Source organism: Anoplolepis gracilipes, chromosome 8 (genome assembly GCF_047496725.1).
Source record: "Anoplolepis gracilipes chromosome 8, ASM4749672v1, whole genome shotgun sequence".
Lineage (NCBI taxonomy): Eukaryota > Metazoa > Arthropoda > Insecta > Hymenoptera > Formicidae > Anoplolepis > Anoplolepis gracilipes.
The window spans coordinates 10,082,217-10,097,965 of NC_132977.1; the positions used below are offsets into that span (position 1 = coordinate 10,082,217).

The window sequence follows — 15,749 nt, forward strand, 5'->3', positions numbered from 1 at the left end:
CTTTTCACGAAAAGGCATCTCCTTGACAGAATTCACGCAGGTTGAATACGCAAAAGCGAGTGTTTGTATATTTCTATTTTTATCTCGTCAAAGGATTTGTCCTCTCAATGATACCGACGGTGGAAATTGCCCCACATACATCCCGGCTTTCTGCTATGTTGCTTCATGTTGCCGCGTCAATGCAAGGCAATTAGGATATTCTCCAATCTAGCTCCGATCAATTTTATTGCCTCGCCGCTTATTGTTAGTATACTTTACTGCGTAAACTTAAAACCATTCGGGAATTCAAATCTTTAATGTGATTTAATATCGTAAAAGAGATAATAGCAGTATATATTTCGACGAGATTAAAATGTTACCTATTTAACAGGAGAAAATCTCGAATTATGTAATACAATAATATTAAATAATTTTCTCTGTTCTCATTTTTTTCAAATGCACGTACGTACGTTTTGAAGAGATGTTCTCTCTTAGAATGTGCTCCTTTCGCACATCCTTGTATTTATTATCGTAAATTCTTCTCGGCCGCTGAGCTTGCGCCACCCACTTATTCGGATGAAGAACGGTGGTGGGGATCGCGTGCAGCAGCCGCCGGTTGTCGGAAAGATGAGAGTCGCCGGTGATGTGCTTGTGCGGAGGCCTCGCGGAGGACAACGCCAGGATCATCCTCCTCGCCGTTGTCCTGGCAGCGTACATGCTTGCAGGCGCGGCTCTCTTCCAAAGACTAGAGAGTGATCTTGAGATACGGCAGGTACAGAATTGTCATGTCGCACATGTGTATCCTCGTAAAAAAATTATTCTTATTTGCTCGTTGTAATAGTTTTGATGAGCGACAATTATAGATTGAAAAAAAATGTATCTTTTATTTTTTAAATGAAAAGATGTTCTCGCGAGCGCGTTTTTTTCTTTTTATGTTGCCAAGTATGTCTATAGATTAACGATTTAAAGAGATAGCAGAGACTTTATTTAATAATTCATCCCAGGCGCGAATCAATGATATGTGTGTGTATTTTTATAACGTGTAATCAATCAATGTGTGGAGATATATTTTTATTGTCAAATTTATGAGTCTCTCCTCCGTTTATTTTAATTTTTCTATCGATATTTTTTGGGGATGACGGGGGCACAGGCCGCAGAATTTTGGCGGGTATATCACGCGTTTCGAAGGCACCACCTGCGAGGTAGCCCCTTGGCCCTGCAGAGGCTGCACGAACTATTGTACACCTACGGTAACGCTTCTGCCACCGGCATCATCAACAAAAGACGCCGCTGGGACTTTCCTGGCAGCTTTCACTTCGTAGGCACCATAGTCTCTACGATCGGTAAGAAATGTAACATACACGATATACCGTGTTTGGAATACTATCCGCTAATCATTCGCTAATCCATGTCGCGGCCGAGATATCGGGGTCAGTAGGATTCGTGTCGCGTCTCTTTGCACTCTTTCGGTTCCCTGTTTTCGAGAGAAATTACATGAAATCTATTTTCAAGCGATTTAATTTTACATTCTAAATCTAAACATCTATAAAAGAGCAAAGTTTTTTTTATATTAAAATTATTATGCGCGCGATATTTTCGTTTATTATTTAATCATTTCGTTTATATGTATATAAAAATATTGTATCTTAAATTGTAATATTTTTTATTAAAATAAATTTAAATTCTTCAAGTGTAAAAATAACTTTGCGATGTATATAAGTATTTATATAGGATAAAAAAATTGTCAAGATGATCGCATTCTTCAGTAAAACTCTTGGTAATGATGTTAAATAAAGGGATAAAGGTCGTCGGCCGGCGCGTATGCATGAGAATGTACTCCGGTAAATTCCGGAATGCTAATATCTCGCGACCTAGTCTTGCACTTATCCCCACAACCTGGCTGCCCCTTGGTCGTTCCGATCTCTATATACATATATACCACACACTCTATATAATATCGTTTCTGAAATGAAAGAAAATAATGATACTGAAATAATTTTGTAGGATACGGAAGCACCGCGCCCCAGACAACGGCCGGCAAAGCGGCAGTCGTTCTCTATGGTTTCTTCGGTTGTTCCGGTAATAATAAAAATATATATCAAAAGTAATGAAAATACTTAACGTCAAGTATTCAAAAAAATCAATCTTTAAAAAAAAATAATCTCTTTAACATTAAGAAATAAGACTTTTTAAAACATTTTTTATGGGAAAATTGTAGATTTTAGAGATCTGAAAGCTATATTTAATTGATATTTAATATTTATATATTTAATGTTTAATTAAATATGAATAATTTAGGTGGCATCCTGTTCTTCAATCTCTTCCTGGAAAGAATCATCACTTTCCTAGCGTGGATTTTGCGCAGCTGGCACATACGTCGATTGAGGAGACGTCTTCGCAAAACTACGTTAGCGTCTCGACGAGTTTCTAAGTCAGTGAACGCTCAAAAAAGATCGTCTTTACCAGATATTCTCGACGACGACGACCACGTGGATCTAGACCAATGGAAACCGAGTGTGTACGGGGTCATGCTCTACTTGTCTGCGGTTTCCTGCATCATCGCCTGTTGCGCCGCCGCGCTCTATGCATCGTTGGAGGGCTGGGATTACTTCGACGCGTTGTACTTTGCTTTCATCAGCTTCACCACTATCGGGCTCGGCGATTTCGTTAGCACGCAAAAGCCGAATTATCCTCATGTACATTGGTACGTTGTGAAAATTTCTCGTCAAATTAATGAGATTAAATTTGCATGAATTTATCAATGGCATGTAGCGAAAATTTTGCAAAATGTTAAATAAATTTTTTCTAATAAAAATTCAAAGACATTAAATAATTTTTGAAAATTGTTAGTAATTACAAGTTATTAAAAACAAGCTTTTGCAAATAAAATTCTAAACATACGTTTTACGTACGTTTACACAGGTATAGATTCGCGAACTTCATCTTCCTAGTGGTGGGATGTTGCTGCATATACTCCCTGTTGAATGTCACGTCCATCGTGATAAAGCAGGGCTTGAATTATGTGATACACAAGCTGCAATATGGTAATCGAGATGTGGCGGCACCGTATCTGCCGAGACGACAGTCTTCAATATCGACAGTATACTATTCGAAGAGAAGGTCAACGAGATTCGTGGGCAGAGATTCGGTCAGGGCAGAGGATAACTTGGAGACGCCTCGCAGGATGTCTGGTGAACTAATCTCCATGAAGGATTTCCTGTCTGCTAATAAAGTCTCTCTAGCTGTTATGCAAAAACAGCTTTATGATGCCGCACAAAAGCAGAGAGGCGGCGGATCGCTCGCCGCTACGCCGAATCATCAGATGCTGAAACCTGGTGCAGTGGGTCCGCTCGCAATCGCTAGTGAAAAATTTGAAAGCAAAAGCACGATAAATAGATAGGAGTAGTCATGGCAAAAAAATGGCGAAGAATCTATATATATATATATATAAGGTCCTACAAGTGTCTTATGTAAGATACAGATACATACTATTGTATTTCTTCTTAAAAGAGTTTATGTTTTAACAAGGAATATGATAATATTAGTATCCAATCTATATAAGACATCCTGTACAAACATATATATGATAGCGCATACCTGTATCGAATATTTTTCACAATGTGTTGGACAGTTGATAATTTTGAGAGTAATGATAATGTGCCGGTTATAGCAAAATATAGCAAAATTAAAAAATAACTTTATATAAAGCAGCAATATTAAAAGTATTAAATTAAAAGTATTAAAAAGATTTCTTATAAGAAATTTGTTGATATCAAGTATTTGCTGATGCCTAAAAATTATTAATATATAAATTAATTTTAGTATTCTTTTGATATTTTGAATATTTGTTCCAATGACTTCTCTACATTCAATTTGTATTTTATGATGTCGTAGAACTTATATTTGTTTGACGTAATCGTAATAAATAATGGCATTCGTCGTATCGCTCATCGAATAACTTTATTTAAGTCATGTTTATAGTACAGTCCTCCATGTACTCAACGACATCGACAAACATGCAATCTTCTGTCTTTTTGTAATTGCGATAATGTATGTCGTGTGTATACACCGTGTGTAAAATAAATACAACGTCGTCGTTTCTCATCGATAAATTTTTCCGAGTGTGAAAATCGTTCGTGCGGGTTTTATTTACGACATACATCAACCAGATAGGTTTACCACAGGTTGTATGAAAAGACACAATTATCCGAACTCAGACGTTGCGGAATACATAATCTTGAACAATCATTGGAAATTCCTGTGGCGTGCTTACGTGTGCGTAACGCGTGGCCAGGTATACACAGCTTAAAATACACGTACGTTACTTCTGTTGCTCGTAAAATTACGAGGACGAAGGTTTCCTTGGCTACGTAACTACAGTACCGTGCGTTGATTTAAACCAGACATCTCGAGCCGGCCATTCTCAAACAGGCTCTCGGCTGTGACACTAGATTCATATGTAGATGAGATTGGCGATTACGAAATGATTACGTGAAAATAGTATGTTCCGGTGAAGAGATCTAAAGGCGCGTGTTTTACTTGTATATTATTCTAAAATGAGAACGTGGACGTATAAGCATTTACGACGAAATCTTGGAATTACGAGAGAGAGAGAGAGAGAAAGAGCAAAAGTGAAATGGACGATTTCTTGCAGAGATGTGCAAGTTTTCACGTAATCTACAGACAATCGCTCGCTGTTAATGAAGCCAAATACGTTGCGAACAATGATTTTTAATATTACTCATCCGCACAATCACGGAAGAAATCACGCTGATCTAAAACGCAGTGGTCTCGTCCGCTGCCAAATTTAAGCCGGGCTTACATATTGATTTCTTAAACTTGACGCTTAAATTTGGTCCATCTAATTCACACTCGAATTACATCAGATTTTATAAGCTTGGTATAAGATTTTAAAAGTAAAACTACCAGGCCTAGTGTAAAGGACGTGTCGATAGTACCAGGACTTGTTCTACCTTTTTTTTTCTTTACGGTATTCTTAATATTTCAAGAAGAAATCTCTCAACAATTGTGAGACTACAATATGTTCTCCATCGCAAGTACACTCGAGCCTCATTGGTTTCGAGGTCGATGTTTTTAGGCAGTTTTTTTCCGAGAGGCTCGGTATTCTTAAAACTGCGTGCTCTTTTCAACAAATCTGCTATTTATCATCGGTAACCGTCGTTAACATCAACCGATACAACCAACAAAACAGCGCCGAGTGTTTCGCACCGACGCCGACAAAGCCCCAAATATTTTTCGGGCGACATGTCTCGCCGCTTCATCATCGGGCAACATCGATCTCGATTTGGTAGCGGCAAAAAAAACAGCCTGCCTCGGCTGCATACAAAGATCGCGAGATTCATATCTCGATAAATTGGTGACGCTCATCCTCCGTATCGAGGATGTCGCGCTTCTCCTCAACGTATGTCGCGCATACGCACAAACTGCTGGCCGACCATTTCCAGACCACCGTTACCTATTAGATCAACGTCGTTCGTAATTTTGATTATTTTTTGCTTGAGAAAATCCCCGTTTACGTCGCATCCTTGTATGTAATCGGATATTACAAAGTTATTATCATTCAGCGCGGGTGGTTGATTTTGATTTTGCGGTGGTCGGTTTCGCGATCGTGGTATTTGATCCGCCGGCTCCATTAGATGAGCATGTTTTTTGCGTTGATGTTGCAAGAGTTTCGCCTTGAATTATAATTTACACATTTTAATTTTTTCTCAATTTTATCAATTAGTAAATATATAATCTTGTACAAGAGAAGAAACTTACCTTGCTGGCGTACTGTTTATGACACCACTGACAACCTTGAGGACTAGTTGTGACACTGCCCACTGTTTGGCTAAAGCTCGGATTTGGCAGTCCCGAAAATTCCGATTCCTTTTGTCGGTTACTAGGTGGCAAGGCCGCACCCGGATGATTCTTCATAATATGCGCCTTACGCTTACTGCTACTTTTATAAACCTTGAAAGAAAAATACGCGATATATGTTAAAATATGATAATTATTTTTACATGCAAAAATTCGAATTTATTGCGTGACTAAACCTTGTCGCAATATTGGCAGTAATAATCTCTGGTTTGCCGCAAAATAGGTAAGTTCAATTCTGGCACAGATTCCGGTGCGACGTCGGGATGTCGTTTTGCTAAATGATTTACCAGCATTCCTCTTCGTTTGAAACCCACCAGGCATTGATGGCATTTGTAAATGAAGCGATTGTAATCGTTCGGATTTACCTATTAATCAAAGAATTATATAACAAATAATTAAATAAAATACACTCACATGTTATCACATTTTTACTTCAATATACCTTTGGCACAAATTTTTTCGCCTGGTTATTCTGTGTCGTATGTTCTCCATTTCCTGTTTGAGAATAGTGTATTTTAGTCATATGTTCCTTCAATTTGTCCTTTCTCTTGAACCGCTTACCACAGTTGGCACAATGAAATTCTCTATGCAAATAAAAATTAATCAGATTTTTATTAACATTATTAATGTAATTGACATAATGAAAAGAATTATGGAAGTGTTGTACCTATGATCAGAATGTTTCAGCAAATGCATTCGCAATTTGTCAACTGTCGGAAAACGTTTTGCACAATGCTGACACTTGTGTTTTCTTTCACAATGATGTGCTCGAATGTGTTTACGAATAACTGAATATTTGATGAATGTTCGTTGGCAGTGGGGGCAGCTGAATATGCCATCTTGATTTCTGTGCGTCTCAACATGATCCTTCAGCATTGTACCTTGGCGAAATAGCTGCCTGCACATTGGACACTCGAAGACCTGCTTATTTTCTGCAAATCAGAATCATAATACAATTCTTATTAAATTTCCTTTAATTGATTTATTATCTAGATTAGAGGTAATACTTTCTCTCTCTCTCTCTCTCTCTCTCTCTCTCTCTCTCTCTCTCTCTCTCTCTCTCTCTCTCTCTCTCTCTCTCTTATTACCTTTATGCGTTTTGAGATGACCAGACAATGCAGAGTTATTCATAAATCGTTTCAAGCAGATACTGCATGGCAGTGGTTTTTGGTCCTCAGCACCATGCGCCAAGCAGTGCTGTTGTAATCGTATCTTTGTAGCAAAACGTTTATAACACATTGAACACTTGTATGTACTTAGAGGAGTCAATCTCTTTGTTTTGGGTAGTGCCAATCGCCCATGTTGAGATACGTGATTCGCCAATTCACTTTGCTTCTGGAATTCTAGTCCACATTGTGGACACACAGATGTTTGATTCTCAATTTTGATATCGTTAGAAGAATGAACGACTGTGTGTAAATTAAGCAGAGATGGTTTTCTGAAAATCAGATTACACACAGAACATTTCCATTCCTTATTGCACTTATTGTTTTGCCGTGAGTTTTCCTTTTCTTTCACATTTCTGCCACGAAACATTTTTACACGTCGATTGTTGTAAGAATTGTTATCCAAACGTGGCCATATAGAAATTTGATTAGCAACTTCTTTAAAAAAAAAATTACATTAATGCAGTTAACATTTCAGAGTGATCTAATATATATAATATTATTATATTCATTAACTTATATACCTTTTTCATCTGGTTTATGTACTGGCAAATTTCTGCGATTTGCATAATCTGTACTAGGGCCTGCCTTTAATTCTTCTTTCGACAAAATGTTTCTATTGGTCAGAAACACTATTCCATCCTTCTGTTGGCAAATGATTAAATTTTGCTCCTTATACGTAAGAGCAGGCCGCACAAAACGCATCCAGTTTGAAGTATCTGAAAAAATACAATAAGAATTCAAAAATTTAATATCTTGTCAATTGGCACCACAGACCGTTACTTACTTTCGTTCGAAACATCTACTTGCAGCAATTCACCACTCTCAGTTTCGTAGAGAAGCGGTAAAGCATCTTTGAAAGGCGAGCCGTCGTAAGCGCGCAATACACCTTCTATAGGTCCAAATTGAGTGTGCCTTCGAATATTACGTTTTGCAAAGACTCCATAGGTCACTCCATCTGCTGTAGCTTGTGAAGATAACTTGTTTAATGAAAGATATGATCCTGGCAGTGTTGCTACAGCACGTGATGGTACTGGTTGATCTGCGATTGTGCACACATCGTTCAAATTACAGCTCTCGTCTTTGGTGCAATTATTGTCATACTCGTCGCACCCTATTCAAAAATGGATATCCAATAAATCAAAAATTGTATAAAGAAATAAAAAAATAAAATATATATATATATATATATATGTATAATGTAAATTAGAATAATCTTAAATAATTTATATAATACTTACACAAATTCTTTTTATCTGTTATATGTCGTTTTGATCTTCTTACATCTTTCTTTTCAATTGGTTTCTTCTTTTCACTGGATGATATATTTTTCGTAATTTGTTGAATTTCTTTATCACACTCTGGCATAATAAGATTGTTATTTTCTTTGTTTGCATCTTCTATTACAGATGGTAAAGCAACATGACTATTTTCTATCTCCATATTTTGATTTTTAAACGTATTGATAACATTTATTTGATCATCTTGCATGACCAAGAAATCTCTAGTCAGAGTAAAGTCTGTACCCGGTATTCCTGTTAGCATTAAGGGAGTTGATGAAGATTCCAACTCAGGTGTAGTTTCTGCAAGTATCATATAATAATAATCAAATAATCATCAAAGTACTTAACAACCTTTTCATTTTATGAATAGATTATTTCTTACCTTGCATTAAAATTAATTCGCTGCTAACACTCGACACCAGCCCCTCTTCGTTCCCATTGCCAACAAAGTCTGTGGTAGCATCTGTTTGAGGTACAACTTGAGTATCAATCGGATGGGTCAGTTGAGTCACATAATTGATGCTCGCTCTTATGTTTGGTTCAGGTTGGGATATCAAGGGAGAGGATGGACCTTGAAGCACAACAACTGAATTGTGGAAAGGAGAAGAAGGTAGTTGGACTGGTGTAGGAGAGTACCTAGCGGCAGAACTCATGTTTGGATCAAGCGGACTGACGCGATGCTCGAATTCGGACAGAGGTGAGGCTGCTCTTGGAGAAAGAGAAATCTGTTCGTACGTGGGAAATAGGCGGGATTGATCCTCCACATATTCCACCTGGTAACAAGACGATATTGTAAGAACAGTATCACGTCGATATGATCACTTGTCGCAAAAAATTACCGTCAAAAATAAAAGCCTGTTGTTCAGTTTCTTCGGTTGTTCGCACAAAGATGAAGCAAAAGCGTGATCAATAGGCCAATTCACCGAGGTGTCAGCCCCCTTGTCGATGCTGGATATCTCGAAAGACTCGGCAGGGGCCCCCTCAGGAGGGCCCCTTGGATCCATTTTATGTCTTGTATCACACCAGAGAAGTCTGATATTTTGTCGTCTGTGCCTATATTAGAATGACATTTGACACAATTGTACGAGAGATTGACAAACTAGAAGACCACCGAAGAATTGCGTTTGACAGTTAACTGCGTTAATTCGGTGTTTCGAAATTAACGCGAGGAAGGAGTGGAATCATCACGCGAGAAACAGGTGTTCGTGGAAATCTCAGTTTATTTAAAGTCTTTAGGAAAACTTACCAGCCTCAATATACAGGTTTCGAAGTCGATGCACCTCTCACTCCATGATGCACCTGCTGCTGCAGCAGCACTGGCAACTGGCACACTGGCCCCCGTCAACAGTCGATGATGTCAATCTCGAATCACGATTAACTACCGTTGCAACAGCGGGAAATTTTAAAACTCGAATTATGAAGCTATTTTCTAGATTCTAGATTGTATAATTATCTTACAATTATGTAAATTGTATATTTGTAAAATACACCAAAATGTCAATGTTATTTTATCATTAATGTTAATAATGTAAATAAAAGTACACACATAGGCGAACAAAATGTAAAATAAATTTAAAATAAACTTTTCACTTATATAAAATAAGAAGCGAAAAAAAACATATATATATATATTTTTTTTTTGCTTTCTATTTTATATAAGTTTATATTATATATATATATATATAAAATTTTATATTATGCATTGTAATTACAAAAACACTGAATAATTAAAGTTATTATTATTTATATAAACTTACATTTTTTGAAAATTGACACAAGTTATGAAATTTAATATTTTATTATGAATTCAAAATTACAACATACTGTACAATATAATGTTTAAGTATATAGTTAATTAAAAAAATAATTTAAATTATTTTATTTATCGTGGCAAAAATAATAATACATTGTACAGACTAATATTCACAGCAGCGTTTTATTCTCACCCTCCTCTCGCCCAACTTTCACTTCTACCCTTGCTTCGCTATCGTTATACTCATGAACGGGGGCTGGGACATGGGACATTGACTTGGGGTTGGGGAACTGATACTTACCTTAACAACAGAGACAGACACGCATAAACAAAACGCTAGCATAGTTCACGATATGAATTGATCAATGTAGAATGTAGATATACACGATAATTATTAATAATCGTTTTGACAAACATGGTGCAATTTGACGAAGCAAATAAAATAATGGACGAGATGATGAAGGTGACGATTTTTAAGCCATCTGAGAAACGTCGAATGTTAGAGGACGAAAGAAAACCCTTTCCAGATCCAAATCTTATTATGGATGAGAGGCATCGAATATTTCGCGAAAATTTTACAAGTTTTCAAACAAAGTCTTCTATACAAGCAGAGGCCCGAAAGTATGTGTGTGTGTGTTTTTCAATTTAATATAATTTATAAATATGTTTTCTAATTTTTTTTATGATTTTATTACTTATTCAACTTTATTATCGCAGATAAATAAAATTATGTAATCTCATAATTTATTGATGCAAACAGTAATTAAGTTATTTAAATAAATTAAACGGATATTAATGCGTCCGTTACAGATTATTAACCGAGGACGCAATGAAGGAATTGCAACTGAAAAAAGAACAGGCTTTCATTCAAAGGGAATTACACAAATTTGAGCAAAATTTGCAAAAGTCTCGTCCTAAATTTTGCGGACTGTGCAGCAAAAAGAATATAGCTAGTTCAAATGACGAAAATTTTTGGAGAACATCTAGTAAAGTCGAGGTAAAGTTGATAAAAATTAATTATTTAATAAAGACGAATCATATCATTTTTTTTGTTCGTCGAGTTTTATCTTAAATATACTTAATTACTCAAGTTAAAAATATATATTTATATTTATTAATAAACGCGTGAAAAATTTTTATAGCGAGCTCTTATTAATAAAACAAGAAGCAAAACGGCCGAGCAAAAGGTGACAGTCGGTCAAAAAAAAATCAAACAAGCAATCGCGGAAGTTTCCTTCGTTGAATCGAAAGATGTCAAGCAATGTTCGATAAATAAGATCGAGGGAGTGTCTTTTGGTAATATCAAGGTGACTATCAGGGATAAATCAAATTACGAATCGGAGGAGCATCGATTAAATGTTCTGAGATCATGCTTTGAGGCTCTTCGTGAGAACGCGCAGAATAAGCAACGTCTTCGCGAGATCAAGACCAATATTCAAAGCATCGCATCCCGAAGAAATTTAAAATCATGTATCCGCATATGGAGAAGGCATGTAGAGAAGGCGAAGATTCGACGAAAACAAGCGGCAGAAAATTCCGACGTCCGTAAGATTGAGATACTTATCGATACCATCACGGAAACGCAAAAAGAATTGACAAAGTTCCAGAAAACAGAGTCGAAGGGATTTCTTCAGAATACGAGAGACACCGAAGTAAGGAAGAAGACTCCTACTAGGCCATTCGTCATCGAATCGCCGGCACAGAATCGACTGAACGCTCAGAAAGAAATCATCCACAAGCAGAGAATGAAATTGGCTGAGCAGAGCAAGATCATCGAGGAACTGAAGCTGAAAGAGATGCAAGAGGAGATAATAAAAGCTGGTGAAGATACAATAAATGCAGCCAAGGAGACCCTGACGCATTGTGGTCAGCAAACCAGGAGAACTCTGATACAATTGATGAGACAAGCAGGCTACAGGTAGTCCTGTAATTATAAATTTCAAGACATAATTTAAAAAACACGTATAAATTTTTTATCTTAAAAAGATATAATTGCAGAATCAATTATAAATTCTTGATTCTTAAATTACATCTTTTTAAATTAACTTTACATTTCATATAAGATGTACAATGTTTCTTTATGTTGAAGACACTATAAAGATATTGATATAAACTACTGTTGCAAGCAACATTAAAGTGGATCCGTTGATTACTAACTGATTTTAATATGTGTGGCTTGTGAAATCTTAAAGAGATATACATTTGAGTCTAATATTTTACGTCACAGTAAATTAAATGCAAGTAGTATAAACATATTTTAATGCTTCCTTACATGATTCTTTTTATTTTCTTTAACTAACAGAGACAAGTCTTTAATAGCACCGGTACGGGTGCCAAGTCCACCTAGATTCTTAGCGCGGGCTGAAGCAAGGAGGAACAGAATAAAATTACGTGAAGAAGCACGGCAGAAGAAATTAGAGGACGAGAGGAGGAAAGTAGAAGTCGCCAGGAGAGAGGAGGAGCAAGAGAGGAGAAGATCGCAACAAGAGGTCAGATAATATGAGAGGTCAAACTATATTAATATCGTACTAGGTATACCGTACACACTTGACTCTCACACAGTTTTTACCTTGCAAACAAAATTATATCCCTCGCGAGGAATCCTACGCGTTTCTAGTAAATGTTATATCGTATAATAAACCTCTTTACATATTAATACAATACTTTGTATTTTATAAAGTATTTTGTTTTCGCTTATACATTTTAGAAATGTACCCGCATATTTACTTATGTAAGATTTTGTCCTCAGGCCTTGCGTGAAGCAAAAAGAATGCGTGAAGAACGAGAACAGCAACGAGCGTGGGAAATAGAAAGATCTAAGAAACTGAATGCCATGGCAGAAGAATTTTATCGCAAGCACTTACTGCGACGATATATAATGGAACCGTTTATTGCACTCATTGAAATGAAAAATAATTACATAAACAAAGCTGAGGACCACTACAAACGATGTTTACTGCAAAAAACACTCATGAGGTGGAAGCTAGAAACAGAACATCAAAATCAAATTAAAATCGAGTTAGTTATATCAATGTACAACAGGAATTTATTATGGTACGCGTTACAAAAGTGGAAGGAAATGACGAAAGAAGAGAGACGAAAAGAACAAGTAGCTAAAGACTTTTCCGACATGAGATTACAAAACAAATGCTTCAAACTGTGGAAGATAAAAACTGTGGAATATAAAGCTGAACGATTGAAGACTGAACGTTTAACTTTAGATCATTACAAAGAAAGATTGAAAGCAAAGTACTTCAACATGTGGAAAAGATATCCAAAAATAGTGCCGGATATTCTGGAAAGCGAACGAATAAAAAACACATGGCGGGAAATAGTGCAAGAAGTAATTCCGGACTTCGATCCCAGACAAAGAGGTGTAATATTAGAAGATTAGTAACGAATTTTAAAGATAATATAGATTTAATACTGTACGACAATCGTTGGCCTCGTATCTGAATGAGGTATAGAGAGTAGTCTTATTCCTAAATATAACTAAGATAAAGCATTTTTTACACAGAATAAAATGTCAATTGTTACACTCTATACATATTTGTATTTAGATTCTTTTTTACTTTGGATTTATACTCCAGTATCCATTGTAATCGATTAAGTATTATTCATTATATTACTCATACAATGGCCACTTTATCACAGTTACAATAAATATACAAATGGTATGCACATTCATACATTAAAGGTAATAATGAGTCTCATGAAAATTGGTGCTTCGTGATATGTCAAAAATGATCTTACATGTACAACGTTACAGGAACGTACATATTGTACTTCGCATCAGTTATGAATTGTTGCGAACATATAAATATTAGAATATATTAAATAGATGAATTGTGTTATTAAATAGATGGATTAAACCGATATGAATGACTATATTCCGATCCTCTATTGTACATGAATGTATCAACATCGACGTATGACTTAGCGCCGTGACAAATTTTTTGGCCTTACCTTTCTCTAGTTTGCTGAATTTGATTTCATTATATCTTTCGTACAGAGTATAATACACTGTGCAAAATACATTCAAGTGACCTGAGATTTTTTATAAAATTAAGTTTTACAGCAAAATAATCGAGATACGTTCTTTATCATTCCATGATCGTACTGACTTCCGGCATCTAATCGTCGTTCATTCGACGTTGTGCCGAGGGAAAGCAGCCATAGGTGGTACATGAGATAACAAAAAAGCACTAGGCCGACGAGGAGACTGTAGAGAGCAGAGACGAAGCAAAGGGCGATACTAAAACAATATGCACATTATTACATATCGGCTGACTCGGACAACATGAGCGAACAGTTGTGCGACAAGTTATCTGTCAAACTTTTATATATCGAAAAGCAAATAAGAGATATTGCAATATTTATGATACTGATTCTTGTAGACTCGACAATTATCATTATCTTATTAAGTTTTCTAGAGCTTCTGTATCTTTCCAGCTTACCAAGCTCCTTGATATCAGTGACACTCAATAATATTTTTTGCATTCGTGATAAAAATGTTTGCTTATAATTTTGTTATGGAATAATTTCAAAAGTCGCACGTTTAACATTATCAGCGTAAAAGTATATAGTCAATAAAGTAATACATACTCTAATTGGTGATAAACATCGCTGCAGTCATCTGGTAGAAGTACAGTACCGACGAGTATGAATGGATGACAAACACTGGTCATAGTTAAATTGGAACCGTAAATGAAAGCGATTGCAGAAAAGAATAAACAACCTAAGTACCATCTTAGATTACTAGAACCTATACAGCAATCCAACCTGAAAAATACAAAAAAGTCACATACAAAATTCTAGAGGATTACGTGTATAATTTTAAATGATTTAAAAAAAAAAGATATATATATTATACCATTTACAATGATATTCCCTATTAAGTATACAGGTCTGGCACAAGCGGCAGTGATGAGCTTTGGGCGGCGCTCTTCTTCTGCAAGTAGCGCAGAGCTCACCGCTGCCCTCACCCAACTCCAGGCCCTGCACGGTGACGGCGCCTTCCTGCGCCGCGTAATCCGCGTTCAGTTTAGCTCTGTAACCGCACCATATGCCACCGACGACGCACATTATGAACAAGAGGTTCTCCTCGGGCAGGATCTCCAGCAGTGGCACGACGCTCAGCTCGAACACTAGCATCAGCATCAGCACGCTCGTGATCGTCCACATGAGGAAGAACTTGGTGCGCAGCAGGAACCTGAGGAAATTGTGATGTAGATAGTAAACGAGGATCGGCGTCGCCAGGAACACGACGATTGTGCAGAGGACGGCCTGGGCGGCGATCACCGCCAGGGTCGGCACCACCAGCAGCGGCAGCATCGCGTCCACGGAGATCTGTTTGGCACCCGCGCGCCAGCCGCACGGATTACGCAGCCTCTCCCAGACGGTCATACTTCGTCATCGACGAGACCAACGGGACGGCCCTTCACACTGACATATGTACGCGTGAACCGGCCCTTGCGCACCGCGCCTCAACGTTTTCGTCTTTCTACCCGGCAGGATCGGCAACATGGAGCGGTGATCAAAAAGGTCCGGGAACAGGAACACGTAACAGCACTGCAACCATCCTTTTACTCCGCTTTCGAGAAAATAATACGTGCTTCTACCTACGAATACAAACGTGTGCGTGTAATTTTGTCTCGCGTCTATAAATTCGTGATCCTGATGCTGATG

The 15,749-nt window shown here is 37.1% G+C and overlaps 4 protein-coding genes across 4 annotated transcripts; 2 read left to right on the forward strand and 2 right to left on the reverse strand.

The window, feature by feature from the left end:
- The first annotated feature begins 618 nt into the window (after positions 1 to 618).
- LOC140668436 (potassium channel subfamily K member 13-like) lies at positions 619 to 3,824 on the forward strand. Its single transcript, XM_072897432.1, has 5 exons — positions 619 to 751; positions 1,130 to 1,322; positions 1,984 to 2,058; positions 2,278 to 2,683; positions 2,902 to 3,824. The coding sequence occupies exons 1-5, from the start codon at positions 623 to 625 to the stop codon at positions 3,377 to 3,379; spliced, it is 1,281 nt and encodes a 426-aa protein (XP_072753533.1). The 5' UTR covers positions 619 to 622; the 3' UTR covers positions 3,380 to 3,824.
- Positions 3,825 to 3,920: 96 nt separating this feature from the next.
- LOC140668433 (PR domain zinc finger protein 10) lies at positions 3,921 to 9,727 on the reverse strand. Its single transcript, XM_072897428.1, has 12 exons — positions 9,555 to 9,727; positions 9,148 to 9,361; positions 8,691 to 9,081; positions 8,267 to 8,608; positions 7,813 to 8,139; positions 7,550 to 7,744; positions 6,948 to 7,463; positions 6,527 to 6,791; positions 6,302 to 6,443; positions 6,036 to 6,224; positions 5,761 to 5,952; positions 3,921 to 5,675 (listed from the first exon to the last, which is right to left on the reverse strand). Exons 2-12 carry the CDS (start codon positions 9,310 to 9,312, stop codon positions 5,397 to 5,399), a joined length of 3,003 nt encoding a protein of 1,000 aa, XP_072753529.1. The 5' UTR covers positions 9,313 to 9,361; positions 9,555 to 9,727; the 3' UTR covers positions 3,921 to 5,396.
- A 734-nt stretch (positions 9,728 to 10,461) lies between these two features.
- On the forward strand, positions 10,462 to 13,486 carry LOC140668313 (uncharacterized). Its single transcript, XM_072897223.1, has 5 exons — positions 10,462 to 10,682; positions 10,872 to 11,058; positions 11,204 to 11,979; positions 12,364 to 12,550; positions 12,811 to 13,486. The coding sequence occupies exons 1-5, from the start codon at positions 10,477 to 10,479 to the stop codon at positions 13,453 to 13,455; spliced, it is 2,001 nt and encodes a 666-aa protein (XP_072753324.1). The 5' UTR covers positions 10,462 to 10,476; the 3' UTR covers positions 13,456 to 13,486.
- A 105-nt stretch (positions 13,487 to 13,591) lies between these two features.
- Gabpi (zinc finger DHHC-type palmitoyltransferase GABPI) lies at positions 13,592 to 15,734 on the reverse strand. The gene is made up of 3 exons (XM_072897222.1): positions 14,935 to 15,734; positions 14,667 to 14,843; positions 13,592 to 14,316 (listed from the first exon to the last, which is right to left on the reverse strand). The coding sequence occupies exons 1-3, from the start codon at positions 15,465 to 15,467 to the stop codon at positions 14,127 to 14,129; spliced, it is 900 nt and encodes a 299-aa protein (XP_072753323.1). The 5' UTR covers positions 15,468 to 15,734; the 3' UTR covers positions 13,592 to 14,126.
- Between the last annotated feature and the right edge of the window lie 15 nt (positions 15,735 to 15,749).

What these genes read in the sequence shown, in the direction of transcription:
- LOC140668433 (XM_072897428.1), bottom strand. Translation starts at nt 9,312, where the DNA reads ATGGATCCAAGGGGCCCTCCTGAGGGGGCCCCTGCCGAGTCTTTCGAG. An exon ending in CGAATTAATTTTAATGCAAG is followed by an intron (nt 8,609 to 8,690) that starts GTAAGAAATAAT and finishes TGATACTTGCAG; the next exon opens with AAACTACACCTGAGTTGGAA. An exon ending in AACAGATAAAAAGAATTTGT is followed by an intron (nt 8,140 to 8,266) that starts GTAAGTATTATA and finishes ATTTTTGAATAG; the next exon opens with GGTGCGACGAGTATGACAAT.
- LOC140668313 (XM_072897223.1), top strand. Translation starts at nt 10,477, where the DNA reads ATGGTGCAATTTGACGAAGCAAATAAAATAATGGACGAGATGATGAAG. An exon ending in ATACAAGCAGAGGCCCGAAA is followed by an intron (nt 10,683 to 10,871) that starts GTATGTGTGTGT and finishes CGTCCGTTACAG; the next exon opens with ATTATTAACCGAGGACGCAA. An exon ending in ATGAGACAAGCAGGCTACAG is followed by an intron (nt 11,980 to 12,363) that starts GTAGTCCTGTAA and finishes TTTAACTAACAG; the next exon opens with AGACAAGTCTTTAATAGCAC.
- LOC140668436 (XM_072897432.1), top strand. Translation starts at nt 623, where the DNA reads ATGTGCTTGTGCGGAGGCCTCGCGGAGGACAACGCCAGGATCATCCTC. An exon ending in GTGATCTTGAGATACGGCAG is followed by an intron (nt 752 to 1,129) that starts GTACAGAATTGT and finishes ACGGGGGCACAG; the next exon opens with GCCGCAGAATTTTGGCGGGT. An exon ending in CACCATAGTCTCTACGATCG is followed by an intron (nt 1,323 to 1,983) that starts GTAAGAAATGTA and finishes ATAATTTTGTAG; the next exon opens with GATACGGAAGCACCGCGCCC.
- Gabpi (XM_072897222.1), bottom strand. Translation starts at nt 15,467, where the DNA reads ATGACCGTCTGGGAGAGGCTGCGTAATCCGTGCGGCTGGCGCGCGGGT. An exon ending in AGGGAATATCATTGTAAATG is followed by an intron (nt 14,844 to 14,934) that starts GTATAATATATA and finishes TGTATTTTTCAG; the next exon opens with GTTGGATTGCTGTATAGGTT. An exon ending in GATGTTTATCACCAATTAGA is followed by an intron (nt 14,317 to 14,666) that starts GTATGTATTACT and finishes ATATTGTTTTAG; the next exon opens with TATCGCCCTTTGCTTCGTCT.